Source organism: Lithobates pipiens, unplaced genomic scaffold (genome assembly GCF_037356315.1).
Source record: "Lithobates pipiens isolate NorthernLeopardFrog02 unplaced genomic scaffold, aLitPip1_a1.2 Scaffold_18, whole genome shotgun sequence".
Classification (NCBI taxonomy): Eukaryota; Metazoa; Chordata; class Amphibia; order Anura; family Ranidae; genus Lithobates; species Lithobates pipiens.
The window spans coordinates 169906035-169928504 of record NW_027507758.1 but is presented as its reverse complement, the minus strand read 5'-3'; the positions used below and the strand labels follow the sequence as shown (position 1 = coordinate 169928504).

At 41.3% G+C, this 22470-nt stretch overlaps 1 protein-coding gene across 2 annotated transcripts in view; it reads right to left on the bottom strand.

Moving 5' to 3' along the window:
• Positions 1 to 22470, bottom strand: part of MTHFD1L (methylenetetrahydrofolate dehydrogenase (NADP+ dependent) 1 like) — a 377119-nt gene that overhangs the window by 85062 nt on the left and 269587 nt on the right. For both annotated transcript variants that reach the window (XM_077486370.1, XM_077486371.1), the window contains exons 23-26: positions 18587 to 18687; positions 16191 to 16368; positions 2762 to 2869; positions 480 to 632 (exon numbers count right to left, since the gene is read on the bottom strand). In XM_077486370.1, the coding sequence (XP_077342496.1) occupies positions 480 to 632; positions 2762 to 2869; positions 16191 to 16368; positions 18587 to 18687 (540 nt within the window). The remainder of the gene's footprint in view (positions 1 to 479; positions 633 to 2761; positions 2870 to 16190; positions 16369 to 18586; positions 18688 to 22470) is intronic.

Genomic DNA, 22470 nt, shown 5'->3' with positions numbered 1-22470 from the left:
AGAGAATTGATGCTTGCATACATACACATTTAATAAACAAAGCTAATAAATTAAACTATGCACTGAATCTATGTGCACATTGCCTTAGAGCACATGTCAAAACAAGTCCTGCAGGTGCAATATAGCCCGCCAGGCCATATTATGGAGGCTTTTTTTTCCAGCCGGATCATGGGAGGGGGGAAGACAAGTGCTGTGGAGGGACCTGGAGTGGTGGGCAGCCTGTCAAAGAGATGAACCCTGCACACTGTGCATAGCACACCCCTGAACTCTGAACATAGAGCATACTTGAAACTGCACTCTGTACATCATGCAGCCCGGAACTCTGTACATATTGTGACCCATTGTAAACACCGATCATTAAAAAAACATATTGCAATTACTTTCTATGGGAAGGCATTATAGCTATAATCATAAGCCTGCACTGAATAGGAGCACACATGCTTACATAAATATTGTTCATAGGCTACAACACTACTTACAGTTCCAACCAAAGGAAATATGAACCCAGCTCCAATACTAGCCCGCACATCACTTATGGGCAGAGTGAACCCTGTTGGCACTCCTTTCTTCTCAGACTGATGTGACAGAGACAAATGGGTCTTGGCCATGCAAATGGGAAGTTTATTAAATCCCTGTCAAAGGCAAAAAAAGCAAAAAAATGTTATCAATCATTACTTGAATATGTGGATCAATAGTGCTTTTACAATATGAATGCAATGTAAAAATCCCCTGTCAGTCTGTGAGACACAAAAATCTCAGGTGGAAATGGAGTCAGTGAGGGACCTGGAGGAAGGGCAGGAGGGTTAGAAGTTTTTTGAATACAGTTGATCTTTAAAGCAGTACTTTACTCCGTCAGTCAACATTGACAATTTATCCTTACAGTGCATCCGGAAAGTATTCACAGCACTGTTTTTTCCACATTTTGTTATGGTACAGCCTTATTCCAAAATAATTAAAATTAATTATTTTCCTCCAATTTCTACAAATACCCCCATAATGGCAACATGAAAGAAGTTTGTTTGAAAACTTTCCAAATTTATTAAAAATGAAATGACGAAAAAAAAAATGTACACAATTATTCAGCCTTTGCCCTGACACTTAAAATTGAGCTCAGGTGCATCCTGTTTCCACTGATCATCCTTGAGATGTTTCTACAACTCGACTGGAGTCCACCTGTGGTAAATTCAGTGGATTTGACATGATTTGGTAAGGCACATACCCGTCAATACAAGGTCCCACAGTTAACAGTGCATGCCAGGGCACAAACCAAGCCATTAAGTTCAATGAATTTTCTGTTGACATCCGAGACAGGATTGTATCGAGGCACCGATCTGGGGAAGGGTACAGAAAAATTTCTGCAGCATTGAAGGTCCCAATGAGCACAGTGGCCTCCATCATCCATAAATAGAAGTTTGGAATCACCAGGATTCTTCCTGAATAAAGCTGGCCCCCGATTGGGGAAGGGCCTTAGTCAGGGAGGTGACCAAGAATCCGATGGTCACTGACAGAGCTCCAGTGTTTCTCTGTGGAGAGAGAGGAGAATCTTTCAGAAGAACAACCATCTCTGCAGCACTAAACCAATCAGGCCTGTATGGTAGAGTGGCCAGACAGAAACCACTCCTTAGTAAAAAGGCACATGATAGCCCACCTGGATTTTGCCAAAAGGCACCTGAATGACTCTGACCATGAGAAACAAAATTCTCTAGTTTGATGAAACAGATTGCCATTCAGGCCAAAGAGTTCAAGCACCATGTCTGGAGGAAACCAGGCACCGCTCATCACCTGGCCAATTACATCCCTACAGTGAAGCATGGTGGTGGCAGCATCATGCTGTGAGGATGTTTTCAGTGTCAGGAACTAGGAGACTAGTCAGGATCGAGGGAAAAACGAATGCAGCAATGTACAAAGACATCCTTGATAAAAACCTGTTCTAGTGTACTCTGGACGTCAGACTGGTGCGAAGGTTCATCTTCCAACAGCACAATGACCCTAAGCATGCAGCCAAGATAACAAAGGAGTGGGTATGGGACAGCTCTGTGAATGTCTGAGTAGCCCAGGCTTGATCCCGATCTGGAGAGATCTGAAAATGGCTGTGCACCGACACATCCCATTCAACCTGATGGCCCCTGAGATGTCCTGCAAAGAAGAATGGGAGAAACGGACCAAAAATAGGTGTGCCAAGCTTGTAGCATCATACTCAAAAAGACTTGAGGCTGTAATTGGTGACAAAGAAGCGTCAACAAAGTATCGAGCAAAGGCTGTAAAATACATATGTATATGGGATTATTTTATTTTTAATACATTTGCAAAGAGGTCAAAACAAGCTTTTCATGTTGTCATTATGGGATATTGTTTGTAGAATTTTGAGTAAAAGAAATTCATTTAATGTATTTTGGAATAAGGCTGTGACAACAAAATGTGGAAAAATTTAATATGTATAGTGTCTTATCTTATAAGGGACTGCAAAGAATACAGATCAACATTGTTCAGCAAGAAAAAACAAACAAAAAACAACTTCCTGCAACCACCCTTCATACCGACAGGGATAAGAAAATCTCAGATGGCTACCACCGCTTATAACAAACTCTGGCGTAATGCAAGTCATTTGTCTGAGTGGTCTGAGCATTGGGAACAGCGGTAAATCTCAAAATGGGCAATAATTGGCAGCCCTTTCAGCCTTTTACACCTCATATGATGATACAGCTTATGTTTTGATCAATTTGTCAGTTAATACAGAATTTTGCTTTGTCAGATATTTTACCTGCTGAGTGTAAACTTCAATCTTTGACTGAGCCTTTGGAGACAGTTCTATGTCTGCAGCACCATAGACCTTCTGAGCGATGGCTCGAATTTTCTCCACAATGGGCAACTACAGACACGAAGAAAAATGTTAATAAAACGTTCATTGGATTGCCAGCATGATAATCAGATGTACGATTTCAAATATGATAAAATGATTGCCCGTCTTTTAGAGGCTATTCGCCTGTGGCAAATTGACATGCACTATGTTAAGGCAGCTCATTCATGCTGAATGGGCTGCCAACGCACTGCAACGTTATAAAAACAAAAAAAACAAAAAAAAAAGCATGACCCTTTATCACTGTAGATCACCATGACCCAATGGTATGTGTGCTGCTGTGCATTAAAGAGGAAGTAAACCCTAATGGGTTTACTTCCTCTTTGTCTCCCTGCAAAGGTAAAGCATAATGAGCTACTATGCATCACACAGTAGCCCATTATGTTTCACATACCTGACACAGGAGCCAGCAATGCCACCACTGTCCCCTGTAGCATGGAGCGTCGATCTTCTTTCGGATATCGCTGCTCCGGCCACTCACAGTGCCGGAACAGCAATGACGTCACTCCCGCGCATGCGCACAGGAGCCGTAGACAGCAGTGCCTGTCTTTTTATAAATGTAAAAATTATGTGAGCAGACTGTAGTTCCTTTTGCTAAGCAGATACACGGATCTCTGTTTTCCTTTAGTCAAAGCATCCCACACACATAAAGCACTCATAGGGAACAGTTAGAAAGCGCTCATAGGGAACATATTTAACCCTTTGATTGCCAGATGTTAACCCCTTCCCTGCCAGTGTCATTTATACAGTGATGGAACTTTTTTTTTTAAATCATTGTATTGGTGTCACTGGTCCCCAAAAAGTCAGATTTGTTTGCCACAATGTTGCAGTACAGAATATAAATAAAACCATCGCTGGTTGCTGCCATTACTAGTAAAAAATATTTCAAAAAGTCTAACTATCCCATAGTTTGTAGACGCTATAACTTTTGCTCAAACCAATATATGCTTATTGGAATTTTTTTTTACCAAAAGTATGTAGCAGAATACATATTGGAGTAAATTTAATAAGAAATTGGATTTCAATTTTTTTTTTTATTGGATATGTTTTATAGCAGAAAGCAAAGAATTTATTTTTTTCCAAAATGTTCTTTTGTTTATAGCGCAAAAAATAAAAACCGCAGGTGATCAAATACCACCAAATGAAAGCTCTATTTGTGAGGAGAAAAAAAAAACTATTTTATTTGGGTACAGTGTTGCCAGAGCACACATTTGTCAAGTAAAATAACCATCCGAAGCAGCTGTGCACGACAACCAATTGGCTTCTAGATTTAATTTTCAAAGCTTATTTGAACAAGCTGAAGCTAATTGGTTACTAATTACAGCTGTTCCAGATTGTGTCTGCTCTCGTTTTCATAAATCCCCACAATGTGTTATGCCCTGTACACACGGTTAGACATTCTGATGGAAAATGTGCGATCAGATCATGTCAAAAAATCCGATCGTGCGTGGGCTCCATCTGACTTTTTCCGTCTGAATTTCCGACACACAAAGTTTGAGAGCAGGATCTAAAAAATTTTCCAACAACAAAATCTGATCATTTAAATTCCGATCGTGTGTAGACAATTCTGACAGACAAAGTGCCACGCATGCTCAGAATAAATTAAGAGACCACAGCTATTGGCTACTGGCCCGTTTATAGTCCCGACATAGGTGTTGTACGTCACCTCGTTAAGAATGATCGGATTTTCCGACAACTTTGTTCGACCATGTGTATGCAACACAAGTTTGGCACAAAATCCGTCTGAAAAAATCCGATGAATTTTGTTGTTGGAATGTCCGACCGTGTGTACAAGGCATTAGAGACAGCTGCCAAGCTAGGGCAGTGCTGTTTCGAGATCACTGAATGATCGCTCTTGGTGGACAGCCTCAGTGCATGGTACATTCTTTTGTTTCATGGAAAAGTGTTCTTTATCAGACTAGGATTACAACGTTCTTGTTCTTTTCCTCAGTGACATGTCATGAACACACATACTATATAATAAATAAAATTATATATATATATATACACACACACACACATATACACACACACACACACACACACACACTCCAGTTTCACAATATACTACAAAAAAATCAAAATAAAATAAAAAATAAAAAAAAACGGTCGCTCTACTTAACACTTGTTGGCTTTTTTTGTGATCATGTGCCACCAGACAATGCTGTTTTGGAAAACCAACCGATGAAAAAAATGCAACCTGAAAGCCAAAATGTAAACCCTTTACTGTAAGCTCCATAAGATCCCCAAAGCAACAGGTAAGGCACCATACTGTATACGGGGTGTCTAAATGGTACACACTTTTTTGCACTCTTACAAAAAAAAAAAAATTCAGAAAAAAAAAAAAAAAGTGCCAATATTGTAAAATTCCTCTCCTATCACCTTACTGCTGTTCCCTCAGTATGACACTAACTAACCAATAATGAGAAGGTGAAACAGGCTGGCCAGAGCTCCAACTTTGCAAATGAAATTGCAATTTTTATATTGCGTACATTGGGTTTTAGGGAGTACCTGGGGAGAGGTGGAAGATGTCTCAATCCAGCGATGTCTAGAGTCTTGCCTCTCCGGGGACTTGCACTCATGATTGGCTTTTGGCAGCAGTGAGTCAACCACATCCAGTGAGCCAATAAAGGACACACAAGAGGCAGGGCCAAGCCATGGCTCCATGTGTGAATGGAGAGCCAGAGCTGCGTGTCGGGCACGCCCCTGCGTGGATGCCCCCACAGCAAGCTGCATTCTATCTGGGCGCCTGGCAGAAGCCATGAGTGTTGGTGGGGAAATCAAGAAGAGGGGGATCTGGGCTGCTCAGTGCAAAACTACTGCACAGAGCAGGTTAGTATGACATATTTGTTATTATAGCAAAAAAAAAAAAAAAAACTTTAATAAATCGATTTAAAGGATCCAGACCTTCAAAAGGCTGAACTAATTTTCTATATAAATGAAAAGTGGTTACCACACTTTGCAAACTAAACTTTTCTGACAGAGAAAAAAAGGAGGACATTATATAGTGTTATCTAAAAATGTATGCGAGGCACACAGGGAATAAGAAAAGCATGTTAGGACAATAAATATGTATTGATCATTAGATACAAGCTAAAGAATGTGCCTGTACCAGTTATATCACCATTTTCCCAGTGAGCAACTGTTATTTTAGAAACATATAGATATTGTAAGATGTGGGTTTCCTGATGCAAGATAGACATCGGGTCACAGACATGCTGATTTATGAATAGGTTTACAACTAAATTTCCACTAATACAGTAACATTTTTACCAGCAAAAAGCAGAACACGACAGTAGCCTTTGTTCTACCCTTGTGACTTGTAGGGCCAGGAATAGCTCCTTGATACAGTCATCTGTTATCCAAGCCCTGCATTATGCTGATCAGTACAACCTAAACCTACTGAACCAGCAAACACTAGAAAATCAAGTCAGATCTTAGCATGAAAACTTCTAGAAGCTAAAATATGTATAGCACAGAGTAAGAAGGAAAAAGCCAAAACCTCACATTAAAACGGTTGTATACCCCACTTGCACGGTTTAGGAGATCTTCATCTTGCATGCAGCCACTGACGTCAGCGTCGCCTGCGTTCTGAAGGTCCGGTGGACGTTGCCTGACCTAGCCTGAACAGACTCCCCCTGCGCATGACATTATCGCGGCTCTGCCCACTCACAGCACCAGAGCTGCGAACCTGGAAGAGACGCAGAGGGAACATGTCCACCCTCTGATTGGCGACCATGAGGCAGTGCGGGCACTTTGTTACATAATGAGCTAGTATGCCTTTGCCTTACAGGTTTTTTTTTTTTGTCAGGGCATACAACCGCTTTAACAAAACACTGATTATTAAAAACAGGCCTATCTTACGAAGCAGTGATTTTGTGCAATTATACGTGGCAACTTACCAAGTTGTTGCATATTGCTGTGTTAACTCCTAACCCGTGTTTAGCTTCTTTTTTTAACCCTTCCGCTGCCACAGTTATTTTTAAATTCTGCACACGTGTAACCTCTTCCTGGCAAGCCTATTGTTAAATAGCTAGGAAGGACATTCGTCATCCCAGGCCTAGCGCACACCTTGTGGGCCGCTTTATGGCATGATCTGTCACTAGCTGTATGGCTGACTGGATGACTGATCAGGGTAACTGCCTGCTGCTGGTAGCATGCGATCGCTGTGACCAATCACATGACAATTGTAAATAGATGGCTTCCTTTCATGCCATCCATTATATACAAATTGTGTTGCCATTTGTAAATTGGTCAGTGATCACATGGCACAGACAGGGCCAATCACAGCCCCGTCTGTACCATGTGATCCGTGGACAATCACAATACACACTGAATGAATCAGTTTCATTCAGTGAAAATATTTGCTTATGGTGACAGTGGTATAAGCCAGGGGTGTCAAACTCAATTTTATTGCGGGCCGCATCAGCATCATGGTTGCCCTCACAGGGCCACCACCTTACATCAGATGTCAAGAGCTCCACCCCACCATAAGTTAAGAGTCCCCCACCCTCCCTTTCATCACAGTGCACCCCCTTACATTGTGCCGATACCAGGAAGAACCTGGAGTGGAGCTGGGAAGCAGAAAGTGGAGGGTCTGGAGGAGGAACAGAGGATGCCTGGAGTCTGCTGAAAGCTAAGACCAGGGGAGGCGGAAGCTAGGGGGTACCAAGGCTGCACAGGAGGATTTCTGTCCTCCCTGCTGCCAACAACGGAGACAGGGAGGGGGCAGAGACAAGTCTCTCTGCAGCTGCACGGAGAAGTTTAGGATCTGTAGGAGGAGTTTTGTCCTCCTCTCTGCTGTCCACAACTGAGATGGGGCAATGGCAGAGAAGAGCATCTTTGTGGCTGTTTGTAAAAATGTATCCATTGTCTGTTCAACTGTTTCAATAATTGCGGACTACTATGTAACTTATGTTACAAATGATCAAATGCGTTTGGAGGTTATATACCCAATTAGTTGTATGTTCGATTATACAACATGAATAAACAGTATTTCCCAGTCACTTGACTTCCTTTTGTGCTGCTGTGTGCTTCATATAAAGTCCCACCACTTGCTCTAAATTTTGGAGCATGGTGCAGTTTTTGGTGTGGTTGCTACACCTGAGGAGCCTTTAACATGTAATAACACAAGCACAATGCACATTTTCTGTGCGGTTTGCCATGCGTTTGGAAACCGATGTGAATGGATGCATGAACGTTCTTGTGTAGACGTACCAATTTCACTTTAAAACCATACTCGCACCTAGACTTCAATAGACTGTGCTACACATGTGTCAGGAAGGGATAGCCAATATCCAAGATGGTGGCCGAAGAACACGAACACCTCCGATGCATCTGCGCGCACCTGTGCACAGGAGAATCCAAGACCTGTCAGATTGCCGCCCATGCGTGCATCTTTGCGCGCGGTAACAGCTTTGGCGCCCAACAGCCTATTTAAACACTGCCAGTTCACAGATTTGGTGCTGTCTGCTCTACAGCGTTCTCGTGTGTTACTGCTACCTGCATCTTGTTACCTGTTCCTGTTACCCGACCCGGCTTGCCTTTGACGATCCCTGCTATCTGCCTGCACCCGACCTGGCTTGTCTGACCACAGCACCTGCCTGCTCCTTCTGCTACCTCGCTGCCAGCCCGTTGCCGACCCGGCCTGCATCCAGACTATTCTTCTGCCTCCGCATCTGCTCCTGACGTGTCCGCCAGTGTATGACCCGGCCTGCCTGTACCATCCCTCCTACAGCTGTTTAGGATTCCACGGTCTGCAAAGAATCAGGCACTCGTGTGACTCTGCACTCCCTGTCTGCTGTACCGGGGGGGCTCGAATCAGGTGTAAGAGAGGCCGCCCGCTGCATATCAGGCTCTACCAACAGGTACGTGACAACATGGCAAAGTAGCTCATGGGACATTTCTGCACTTTTTTTACTGCGTTTGTCACCTGTTTTTTCAAGTGGCAAAATGTTTGCTTCTGTGTTTGGTGTGCAGTTAATTAATGACACTGAAAGTGCAACTAGATAAATTTAGATGTATAAACGTAGGCCATATGCTATACAATCTGAATATACAATCTCTGTACAATCCCCTTTAGATTTACCAAAACTATATAATAGGACGACACACCATCTATCCAATCACTCTGTATCCAATCAGACAGACCCTTGCACTACATCAGGGGTGTCCCGTGGGCTGCATGCAGCCTGAGCTCATATTAAGGGGCCCTGGGGAAGCCAGGCAAATGTGGAGAAATGCCAGGGGTGCTAGGAAAACTTATGGGTAAAGGTGTGCTTATAAGGCCTCTGTATACCAGGGAGTCTCTGAAGCATTCTAAGAAATGTAGCAAGGCATCGCTCTCAAAATAAAAAGCTTGTATTTTTCTGCAACTGAGGTACATTAATGGTATAGTGGTACATAGGTAAGCTCAGTTGTACTGCGGCAGATTGGCTCTCCTGCGCAAATCGGTATCAATGTATGTCCGGCGCGTACGCTGCGATCTGTGGGCACGTGTGCGCCGCCAGACACCACCCGCGTTCACTCCACAGAGAGGCATAATGGGGATCTGCCAGTGTAAACAATCATCACCGTTCTGTCAGGGGAGTAGAGTGAGATTGTCTGTTCCTAGTAATTAGGAACAGTTCTCTCTCCCTCTCTGCTCCCTGCCAGTCCACTCCCCGCCAGTTAGAAAGCACCTCCCTAGGGAACATTTAACCCTTTGATTGCCCCTGGTGTTAACCCCTTCCCTGCCAGTGTCATTGATAAAGTAATCCATGCATTTTTATAGAACTGATCATGTATAAATGTCACGGGTCCCAAAAAAAAAAAGTGTCAAACGTATTCTGTCTGCTGCAATGTCACAGTCTCGCAAAAAAAAAAAAAAAAAAGCCATCAATCTATCCCCCCTGCAGTGGGTCCTGACAGCATTGATGAGCAAACCTACTGTGTGGTTTGATTTATGGTCCTTTGTATGGGACTGTTATGAAGCCAATTAGATACCCTATTGCATAGACAAGGACCAGTTTAAGGGTGACTGGACTCATAGCAATTTTGAATGCGATACCATCAACAGAGCCATTTCTTTTTTATATGATGTGCACTGCTCTCATGACCAACTTTCTCAGCATTTTTGGAACTACTTCAATACGATTATATGAACTTTTGAAGCATCTTTCACCAAATGTTCAGTCTGATGCTTTGAGCTAGCACGCCATCCCAACACATTCATAACATCAATCCAATACAGTACCCATCCACGAGTTTTTCCAGCTGCAAATACTAAAAGTCTGGACATTTTGTGGCCACCTCTGTAGCTCCACATTCTGACCCTACTAGGCTCAGATGATTGCACTTTCCCTTCAGTGCCCAACAGTTGTGCAATACCTCACTGAGTTTGCAAAACAGTGAACATGTGGGTATAGATATTTGGAGCACAGGACATTTCATATTCAACCTGAGTCTCACCCCTGGTCTGCATGTATGCATGTGCGGCTGTGGTGGACCCTGGAGTGTTTCAATTTGTGACAATGTTGTCAACTGATTGTTTTTAATTGGTGGGGGTATTTGAATGTGGGGCAAGCTCCAAATATGGATATATCATTTTTGTATTGTCAATTACTTTTCTAATAAAGAATTGTTCAATTTGTGGTACACTCTTTGGGTCTCGGTTTTATTGTTTATTTGATTCTATATGTTGAGTAGGTACCCCGTTGTTTGGATGAATAGGTGGCCCAATGGCTGGTCGACGCTTTTGGAATTGTATTGTAGGTCCTTTAGTTGCACTTCTTTTCATACATGCTTCTGGATAGTCAGACCAGTTACACATTAGAGACTGCAAGAAAAACCTGGTAATAAAGGAAATGTAAAAATAAATGCATCCACGTTTGTGCTCCCTAGAGCGCCATTAAAATTTACTTGCATCAGACCCGATACGTCTGTATTTTCGCAAGAACCAATATAAAAGATTAGAGCAACCTTTCTAAACCCTAGGGTTCCTCCAGAGGTTGCAAAGGGTTCCTTGAGTAATGAGCAATTTCTAACAGATACATAATAACCGACATAAAGGGGCTGATTTTACTAAAATTAGAGAGTGCAAAATCAGGTGCAACTATGCATGGTAGCCAAGGAGCATCTAACGTCAGCTTATTCAACTAAGCTTTAACATTAAAAAAAAATATATATATTTCATGTCCTGTCCCACAGTCACAACAGAAGGGAAATCTCTGATGGGACACTGTCCCAGACAGAGGCTATAAATACCCCTTACTCTACCCAAAATGAAAAAAAAAAAAAAAAAAAAAGTTTTTTCTTCTGTTCTACTTTAAACTATGTAATTGGTTGCATACACAGAACTGTGCATGTACAACGTATTAGCTGCAAGTTAACCTTAGTTACAGATTGCTTGACAAAAAAAAATCCAATTGTTAGACAATGAGTCGTTTACCTTACAACCTTGCCAAGTAAAGAGACCATTCCTAAATGCCACCTCTTAAAACTATCATCTCTCACTTTTAAAACTATCATCAGTCATCCTAGAATTTCCCATTACAGATCTTTAAAAATGCCTTAGCAAACCAAATCTCTTCAGCAAAGACAAGTAGGAAAGTTCATCGCCCAAAGAAAATGTATTTAAGAAAATGAGTCTAAGCAAAATTGTAAACAAAAAGAAGCCTGAAAAATGTAGACTACTTGTCTGGTTTGTAAGAAGCAATGCCATTAAAAAAAGGACCCAACTATTAACAGAAAAAAGTTTAATCCATTTAGGCCCCATTCACACCTCAATGTTTTGAAGCTTAAAGCCCGAAACTCGAAAAATCTGGAGAGGAGAATAAAATCAATTATTCTCTATGGAAATGGTTCACATCTCCACTCCAAATTGCCTGAAGCCAATCGCCTGAAGCTCAAAAAAGTTCTGGAGCTTTTTTTGTAGCTCAATTCGGGCAGATTTGGGCGTTTTTCTGCTCTTTAGATTGGTGGAACTTTTGACCTGTTAAAAATCGCGGCAAAATCGCCTAACAGTGCAGCTTAACATTCAAGAATGGACACTACTTGTAAAAGAGCAATTTCTTGACCAGTAAAAGTTACACAGCATCTAAAGACCAGGAGATGCTCTTTTCTCAAACCTCACTCTTACTTGTACAAATCAAATTGAACTGTACAATATGTACAAGGCTTTCTTTCTCTTGTTGCCAGAGCCAGTTGCAGAATGGCAAGTATTGTCTCAAATATTGTATCAGTAAATCAAATAATTGCAATCAATACATGGATCTCTCTGCATGGTGTTTATTATTACTGGTAGACTTGTCCCTCTGGAAGTATGGTGCATGTCAGTTTCTCTGTCAACAAATATATTTGCATGGTAAACTCCTTTTTGTCCTGGATGCATTTTTTTTTTAAATAGTTTATTTTTAAGATTGCCCTAGATTTTTTGTAGTTTTTTTGTAGATCATCCCAGATGTATTTTGTTTTGTCCCCAGTCTAAAATATAATTTGATTTTACGTTTGCTTACACTTTTGCATACTACTCAGTAGAGAAAATAGTAAGATTGGTTTTGGGTTGCCAAATTGCCAATATTGTTAATCTAGTCATACTGCACATAGATGCCAATTGTTACAAATACAGAAAATTCCAAATGGAGTCAGTTTATAAAGAACTTAAGTCGTCCTAACTTTGCATGCCAAACATGCAGAACATTTCTCCAGATTGCTTTTTGTTTCAAGGTCTCCAATCAATTAAAAGGTAAATCACATGCTAACAGATCACCTGCAATGTAATATTTTATCCTTAGGCTCATGCAAGAGGTGTAAGACTGCATGGTACTGCTTTACTCGTGATGTATGAAGAGGGTGGCTAGCAATTAGAGTTTTTGGTTGCCAATTGGTAGTCCTGTGAGGAGGAAGTAAAACAGACATAGTTAGGGTCGCTTAACACTGAGGCAGCGCGACTGCCTCAGACGACCTGCATCCGACTTCAGCAGCAGCTTGCAAAATGACTTCTGTATAGAAGTCAATGCAAGTTGCCCCAAAAGTAGTACAGGAACCTTCTGAGTGACTTGTGTAGCTCCTATTAGAATGGTTCCATTGCAACAATGTACCCAAATCTTTTTTTTTTTTTTTTTTAAACAGATAATTCTTTGTGGTATTTAATATCCAGTTTTTTTTCTACAAAATAGCCAACAATTTGGGATTGCTTCCACATTTACCTTGATGCATTTTTACCTTAGAAAACATATGTCACAATTTTTTTTATTTTTTGCTGCCTGTATGTCGTACAGACCTGACAGCTGGGGGTTTTGCATACATTGGCTGATGGCTGCAGCCACCGGGAGTGTGTGTATATTCGACAAGCCAACTGCTAGATGAAAGCTACGAAACTGCCAGATGAAAGCTATAAGGTGACCCTGCAGTCACCTGATCGCTTTCACACCCCTGGTAATGGAGACCGTCCACCCCCTCTCCTCCTGCACATGTATTCCGTTGGCATGTTTGGGACTGGTATAGCTTGTGCCGTCAGGTGGGAGAGAGCCGGCGGACATCCGTCTGCTCTCCTTCTTACCCTGCCCCCAATTGAAAAAAATTAAAAATTGTAATAACTGTAAAAAATGTAAGTTACGCCCAAGCACTTACGTACAAACAAAAACTAATGTGTCAGGCCACCCATGCACAAAAACGTGGATTGTGCTACACGTTTCATATTGTTGCGCATGTAGGAGTGAGAATAAATTCTAGCACCAGATTTCCTGGGTAACCATAAACTGATGACCAACAGGGGCTTTTTTTTTTTAACATTGTCTATGGAAAATATCAGGTGCTGAAGTTTGTCGGCATTTTATGGGCGCATGCAATTTTAAGAAATTACACGTTGGGCATCTATTTACTTGGCACAACCTCATATTTTATATCTTACCCATTTACTAATTTCATGCATTGGTGTGCCCTAAAATTATGGATTTTTTACCAAAATTTTGCATTTCCTCAACTGTTGCGCTAATATCTGGTAACATAAAAAAATGGAACTACAACCATTTTATTCTCTAGGGTGTCTTTTTTCAAAAAAATATTTGAGGGTTATATGTATCCTTCAGCATTAAAATTATTTTTTAAACGGGTGTTAAAGAAGGAAAAACTGCTTTGTCAATGAAAGGGTTAAAACCCCTCCCACCACCTATGAATTACAATTCCACAATCATCGGTGGTCAATGCATTTTAAAACCTATCTTTACCTTTGATCCACTGCAACCCTCCCCCCTGCCCATTTTTACAAACTTTCAGAGCTCCCCTTACTCCTTCCTCCATTGTGAATTGGGCAATGATCTGAATGTTTTTAAAAGTATGCATTTTTTTTTACACTTTTAATGGCTGTGATTGGTACAGAGAGCCACTCTCAGTAAAGAGTACCTATGACCCATGCTATTTTAAGGGACGTTGTTCATCCCTTGTGAGAGCAAAAAAGTTGATCCAAAATAAAAAGGAACCATGTAAGTGTAAAATAAAAAATAAAAAAAATAAAAATAAAAATCTAAGATAAAATGCAAAAAAATAAAATTTTCATTAATGTAGAACGATGTCAGGGTTGACTTAAAAGAAAAATGGCTTTTTGTGTTTTGGCAAGATTTTTTACTCCACTTTTTCCCCATTGAAAGAACCCACCGGGTGCCGTCTCGTACTCCACCAAACCTCTACTGATAAAATTCTTACACTAGAGAGAGAGGGAAATCGCACTCAGAAGACCCAAGAGCACAAGCATCTATCCATTAATGACTGAAAGGTTTCTATTTTCCCTGACTTCTCCACTGAGTTACAAAGGCAGAGACACAAGTACCTTGATGTGTCCCTTATGTCACACTATATCCATCTCACTTGTAACTTGAGGGGAGACTCACTTCTTTGATATGACTGATGCAGTATCAGCCTGGCTGAACTGTAATCAGATTATCTTATGCTCACACTCTTTGGGCAGCTTTTCCCTACCCAACATACCCAGCAAGTATTGTGAATGTTGAGCAATCTATGGGGTTATCCCGAAAAGGCCCACTGGCTTATTTTTAGAACTCAGAATGTGCTGTTCCAATGCACACACTTTGCTACAAGCACAATTTTCCCGAGGATCATTACAGTTCTCATTTCTCCAATATGTATATAAAAAAAAAAAAAAAAAAAAAAAAAAAAAAAAAAAAAAAACACACACACATGACTGTCAAAATTGATGTCATGAAGAATTCACTTTGTATGAGAACATACATAGTGCATTATACTGCATATTGAGGTACTAATGTGAGTTTTATTGGATTGGTATAAATATTGGAAGGGACCAACACCTTATTCACTTCAAGAAGGATGACATTTTAAAATTACAGGAAGACAAGATCTACATTGAATTTATATATTCTCTATGCGGTTGTGTGGTTTCCTCAGGATGCTCCATACTGTTATGTTAACCGGCCTCCCAATCTGGCCATAGTGGGCGTTTATGTGCCTGTGTTAGTGAATTCATCTAGAAACATTTTAAGGGCTCAAGAACAAGACTCAATTACCAGTTTTTACCGCTCCACCAACAGCAAGTGTAAACTAGGGCTGAAGCATGCTATAACGTTTTGATGCAATAAACATACAGGAAATACATTTTAAAGACTAACGCCACTTTGTTAAGAAAAAAAATATTCCCCTCTGGGTGATCTTTGTACATTGCAAGGATTTTAACAAACTTTCTTGTTGATTCCCACCTTTAATTATTCTGAAGAAAGAGCAGTTTTCTTGTGTCCATATGCAGTATGGACAATCTGTACGGGAGTGGTTTTAGAATTATCAGTCAGATGCTGCACCAGCAGGGCTCTAATGAAGAAATTGGCAGGGTCTGAATCCCTTTAGACAAGATTTCCCTTTTGGAGTATCTCACCAAAAATTACATTTTTATTACAGGGGATTCTTGCAATCTGATTTGCATCTTAGCGCAGACTTCAGGGAAAACCAGTAAGCCACACAACCATCTGTGTACATAAACACCTCCAGATAGCCAAATTGCATTGCATTTTACATACAGTTACAGTGCTGCAGATTGAAAGGAGAAGGTCATTTTTAATAACATTCAATTACAATAGGACTTGTGTCACAAATGTACACACTATTTTTTCAAATTGCAAATTTTTTCATAATGAAAGTGACGTTACCCTTTAAATACACTTACTTGCAGTTCAGTGGTGCGGTATTAGTGTTTAGGATATATCCACTACACAGTGCATTGTCAAAAATGTAAAAGATATTCAACCAACCAGTCAAGTTTCAAGAGTATAAAATATCAATACCTGGTAAGCAAGTCTTACAGGAGTTAAAGAATAGATCTAATGCTTACCTCCAAATCATATAAGTATTTAAAGTCAACATGTTGTTTTGCGGCTCCGTTTACAGATTCAGCCAGTTCTATGGCTCCTTTTCCCCCAAATGACCAATGATTGCATGGAACAGCATCAAAAGCACCAGATTCTTTAGCAATTTTACACACCAGGTCAACTTCCGCCTGACTGTCAGTTCTATAAAGCAAAATATGAATAAACACAGCTTCCATTATCCATATTAAAGTGTATTTTACCGTAAATATTTTTGTGTGTGTACACATGAGTATTTCATAGTCTCTTATTTTCATGTACTTCTTCCATCTTTAGTACTACCTGGTTGATCCTGCCAGTTACCTTTATGCCTTGTTTGAAACTGACCACAAAAAGCACAGAAGTTAATCTGTTCTTGTGTGGTCAGTTTTCATCATTTGGCTGGCCATTCAGAGGTACAGGACACAGCATGCCTGTATTTGGTAGTCTGTTTAGCCAGCACACCCCTGACCAATCACAGCCTGCATCTGTAACACACACCCTTTTCTCAATCACAGCTTGCTTCTTGAACACACCCCTGCATCTGGTCTCAGACTGAACAGACTATAGACTACAGACTACAGGCACAATTTGTCTCTGCACAGTCTCCTGCAATCCCACCCCCCAAATATCAGGAAAAGATGCATGGCCACAGAACTTTTTAACCTTGGAAAAGTTAAGAGCCTTTCTGAAAATAGAAAAAATTAGTTATGTTCCTGCATGTACCTACATCACTGTATTAGAAAGTTTTCATAAAAATGTATATTCACAATTAACGTTAATGAAAAAAAGTACTAAACATGTTGAATTTTTTTTTTATAAATGTATTTTAATCAATTCATCACACGATGGCCACTATTACCAATATTAGTCAGAAAAACCTCTTCTGTGCTTTTCTCCAATTTATTTTGACTCTGATACAGAGAGATCTGACTTTCTCTGACTTGATGGCTAAGCTCTACCTATTGCTATCCCCCTGTCCAGTAACCATGGCTTAATAGGCCACTATGGTGGTCTTACTGGACATTGTACTGGCAGTTGGGACAGGCTTAGTCATGAGCTCAGAGTTACTCAATAAAGTGAAACCAAATCAGAGAGGGGAAAAGAAGTTGCTTGTCTGGGTAATAAAAGTAACAGCAGGCATCTTGTGGTGTCTGCTCTTAGGCAGCACTTAAAAAAACAAACAAAGAAAAACCAGAGTACATGTTCACTTTAACCAATTACTACATTTAAATACAAGTCATACAGGTAAACATGGAAAACATATCACCAGGCACAGACGGTTCTGTCAAAATATTGTAAAAGAGCCAAGTTCTGATTCACTCATGTTTTATAAAAGCAGCTCCACAGTTTACTCATGCAAGCCAGTCGTAGAGCTACTACAATAAACACAATAATAACTAACCTAGTCAGAAAAAAAATTATGTGACATAAGTAATTTAATTTACTGTATTTATCGGCGTATAACACGCACCCCAAGTTCAGGAGGGAATTTTAAGGAAAAAAAAAAACTTGCATTTAATACCCAGTCTTATCAGTGTCCATCTGCAGCCTTATCCATCATTGCACCCTTGTCAGTGTCATTTGCAGCCTTGTCCATCATTGCACCTTTGTCAGTGTCATATGCAGCCTTGTCCATCATTGCACCTTTGACAGTGTCATATGTAGTTTGTCATGCAGCCTTGTCCATCGTTATACCCTTGTCAGTGTCAATTATAGACTTGTCAGTATTTGCAGCTTTTTTTTTTTTTTTAAGGGCGTCGCCGAGATACACAGCCCGATGTCCTGTGTATCTCGGCGGCGCTCGGTAGTTCTCGGCCGTCTTCTGCCATTCTCATCAGCTTTCACCCACTCTCTGCGGTTTTCGACCGCCGAGAATGGCAGAAAGCTGACGAGAATGGCCAAAGGCAACCGAAAGCTGCAGAGAAGGGCCGAAGGCAGCCGAAAGCCATCCAGAGGCTCAAAACGGTGGAGGATTGGCGTATAACACGCACCAGCGATTTACCCCCGATTTTAAGGGGGGAAAAGTGCGTGTTGTATGCCGATAAATACAGAAACCACTTATACTGTGATGGTTTATTTTTCCATCAACCATAAAAATAGGTCGCTAAATGGAATATATGGCATGATATACTGTATATAGGGCAAAATGATTCTGAACCTAAACTATTGCAGTGTGCATAAAACCTTTTGTCCATATAATTAAATGAGGAAGAAAACCCCTAAGCCCCAGAAGGATCTTATTCCAAAACAAAATGCAGCCATCATATTGAGGACAAGGAATAAGGTTTGGGTTTGCAGTAAACATTTATGACACAAACTTTTTACATGTTCACCACCAGTGCAATTAATGCTAAGTGGAGCTCTTTGTTGAGGAACTTACTTGAAAATATTTAAGGCGACCACAACCGGAACACCAAACTGCTGAGCAATCTGGATCTGCTTCTGTAAGTTACAACAACCATCCTGAACCAGCTTCAGATTCTGTAAGACAGATGAGAAAATGTTCTTAGGTTTGTTGAGTTACTTCAACGCATTGATTCCCTGTCTTTTCGCAGTTGAGAGAATGCCGTTTTTTTCCATGCAGTATGAATAATTAATAACTAGTGTTCTTTGTTAGTGCTGGAGCATATGGCTAGGCTAATGCTTTCAGACATGCATTAAGAGCCCTGCAATCTGTTGCCAATCACAAATCACACTATGAACATCACGCCTGTGTGGGCCGTTTATGAACGTTAGAGCCAGCTATATGAAGTCAAGCAAGTTAAACTGACTGGTCTACATTATAGCTCCACCTACAGTGGGATTTCCAACCAAACAAGTTAAACAAAAAGTTTGCTTTTCCAGATATTTTGAATTATATAAAAGGCAAATAATGGCAGTTTGCATTAGCCAAGACAGTGGTTCCCAGGTGTAGGTCACTTGAGTACCCCTTGGCAGTCCACTTCCAAAAAAAACAAAACTGCCACCCACAACATTGAGTACTGTACCAACACCACCTAAACACGTTTTTAAATCTTTATTTAAAGATGTGACAAAGATACAAAAAGACAACTTCGCATTGCATATAGACTGATGAGCGCATCAAGCACAACAATTACTGTATACAAAACAATTGCATGTGCGTGAAGGGGGCCACTCAGTCAGGCTCACTCCACAAGCTGAATGTCTAATATAGGGTAAATATAAGCTACTGTGCCCATCACTTTTTTTTTGTTGGAAAGGAGAGATGGAAACAGGGCAGAAGGAGAAAAAAGGGGAATACAAGAGGGGGGGGGGGTCGGGGGAATAGAGAAATCCTAACTTGTATTGGTGGAACTCCAATAGAACCATCTGGACTTATGTTGCTCTGACTTAACTTGCAAAGCAGGAGGTCAGATCTTTCATTTGCTCAATGTTCTTTACTCTTGCGATCCATTGGGCCACCGTTGGCACAGACTGTTGCTTCCAAACAGGTGGGATGCTGGCCTGTGCAGCATTAAGGAGATGTTTGAGAAGGGATGTATGATAACGTTTCCTTGATAAGGGGGTAAGGTTAAGGAGGACCGCAGCTGGGTTATGTAGGGAGATGTTCCGAGTTTCTGTATGAGCTTGAGCACCGGCTGCCAAAAAGTTTGTAGCACAGGGAAATCCCAGAAAATACGTAAGGTGGTGCCTGCGTGTAGGCCGCAGCGCCAACAACGATCAGTTTGTAGAGGAGATATCTTGGCTAGCACAGAAGGGGTTCTATACCAGCGTCTCTTATATGTGGTCTCCTGATATTTGCTACATAGAGAAGATTTCTGAGTGCATTCTTTTTGGGGTTCTGTGAGTTGCAAGTCCCTCTCGCATTTTGCCAAGAATGGGGGGTTTTCAGTAGCATGGCGGTCTAGCAGGGATTTGTAGGAGGTTGATAAGGACCTCTGGATTGGTCCCTCACCCAAGCATAGTTCCTCAAAAGAGTGGAGCTTTCTGACAAAATGGGTTGGTTTGGGCAGAGCTGAGGAAGTGAGATAGTTGATTAATCCTCCAGCGATCTGAGAGGGGCCCAACCACAGAGCAAGTTCTCCTTAGTTAGCCAACCAGAGGAACATAAAGAGGCCCTCATGAGTCCCTGTGGGGCTTGCGAGGGAAAAGATGGATCAGCGAGGCCAGGTACGAAATCCGGATGACCAACAAGTGCAGTCATTGGGGATGGAAAGTTTCTCAGTGAGGATAGATGGAAAAACCTTTTCAGTTCCATGAGAGTTGGTCCAATCAGTAGTCGAGTAGTCAAGTGGGTGGCAGTAGTTTTCCCTGCCCAAGGTAGACCTGCAAGTGGGGCCTGAGCTGCATCCTGTTCCAGGGACGCCCAGAGTGTCAAGTTGCTGTGTCGGCATCAGTTCACAACCCTGGTCATATGTGCCGCAGTATAGTATAGGGCTGGATCCGGAAACTTGAGACCGCCTTTAATCTTTGGTCGTAGTGGTAATGCTCTGCAGAGAAGTGGGCGTTTACCGCGCCAGATGAATCTGATAAATATTGAACGCATGGCGTGGAAGAACATCTGAGTTATCTTGATGGGCAACGCCTGCAATAAATACAGAAGTCTGGGCATTGCATTCATATTAAGTACATTACAACGGCCAAACTAGGATAGGGCCAGAGAGTCGCACCTCTTATGATCAGTAGTGAGCATAGATAAGAGGGGCTGGTAGTTGAGGGTAAAAATGTTGTGCAAGTTTGTAGAAATTTTTGTTCCCAGGCATTGAATTGGGCGGGCAGCCCATTTGAAGGGGAAGAAGGGGCGTAAGTTAGAAATAGTAGAGTCTAATAAGGAGACTGATTTTTGTAGATTGACCTTGAAATTAGACAGGGTGCCATAGCACTTCAGCTCCTGTAACAGGGAGGGTAAAGAGGTAAGGGGCTCAGTAATGTAGAATAAAAGGTCGTCTGCATAGGCTGCAACTTTGTGTTGAGATTTGCCCGATTACCTCTGATATGATGTACAAAAGGTTCCAGGGAAAAGACAAATAGCATTGGAGACAGGGGGTAGCCCTGTCTTGTGCCATTCGAGGTGGGGAAAGGGCTGGAGTATTAGCAGTTTACCCATACTGTCACTGTGGGATCACAGATGGCCGATATCCATGACAGGATGGGGTCTGGCATTCCCATGAATATAGATATAGATAGATAGATAGAGAGATTTTTCATTTGTTATTGGGAGAAGAACCCCTGTGTGGGCATCCAAGTGCATGTATGAACTTTTGTTTATTTTGTTCCTTTTAATAAAAGAGTGCTACCGTTCCCTTAAACTAAAGTTCCTGTTTGCTGTGAACTTACTGAAAAGGCATCTACCACTGAGCTAGACATCCCCCAATGTCACAAGTGGTGGAGAAGGCAGAACTGGAGAAAAAGTAAGTTCATCTGTTATTAGAACAGCGTTTGTGTGCATGAGACAGCACAATCTGTATGTGCAGCTGAGAAAAGCAACTTGCTTTAAAGAGACAGTGCTTAATTTTCACAGTCCTGGACTTTGCAAAGTTGTTCTGGAGTGTCCAAGTATGAGACCATAAAAGCTCCTAAAAGAAGCAAGTTTTGCTGAAATGAGAGACGGAGCTCTGTGGTTAGAGGGGTTGTTACCATCTGACTGAGCCCCATACATGCCTAATCAGAGTTTACCAAGGAGAAAAAGGGCTGGGGTTGTCCCTAGCAACAATGGTGCAATGAGTGCACAGGTGACTGCTGGTAGGGTGGCAGTACTGCTGAAGAGAGAGAGAGAGAGCCAGGTGGCTTGGCATTTTTCATTTGTTATTGTTTTTGGGAGAAGAACCCATGTGTGGGCATTCAAGTGCGTGTATGAACTTTCGATTATTTTGTTCCTTTTAATAAAAGTGGGCTACAATGCCCTTAAACTAAAGATCCTGTTTGCTGTGAACTTACTGAAAAGGCATCTACCACTGAGCTAGACATCCCCCAAGGTCACCGTACATTCGCAAGTAGGCCACAACCCACCTTTTTCTGTCACTATTATTTTAAAAACCTAAATGTCATAGTGTGTACCCCATGTTGGGAAACAAAGAGCTAAGAGATCATCGCAGTTACATGATGAAAAATTGTTAGCTGTCATTGGTGATTAAAGCAGAAAAAACACAGAAGTGCGCACCAACCTCCATGTAAAGCTCCTGATGGATGAAGTGGTTTCTGGTGTTAGTGTTGTGGTTTTCACTCAGCCATTTCTGCAGAAATAAGACCTCTGCTTCCACTTAAATGTTATTGCTTAATCTACAGATTTCCTATGTGACATTT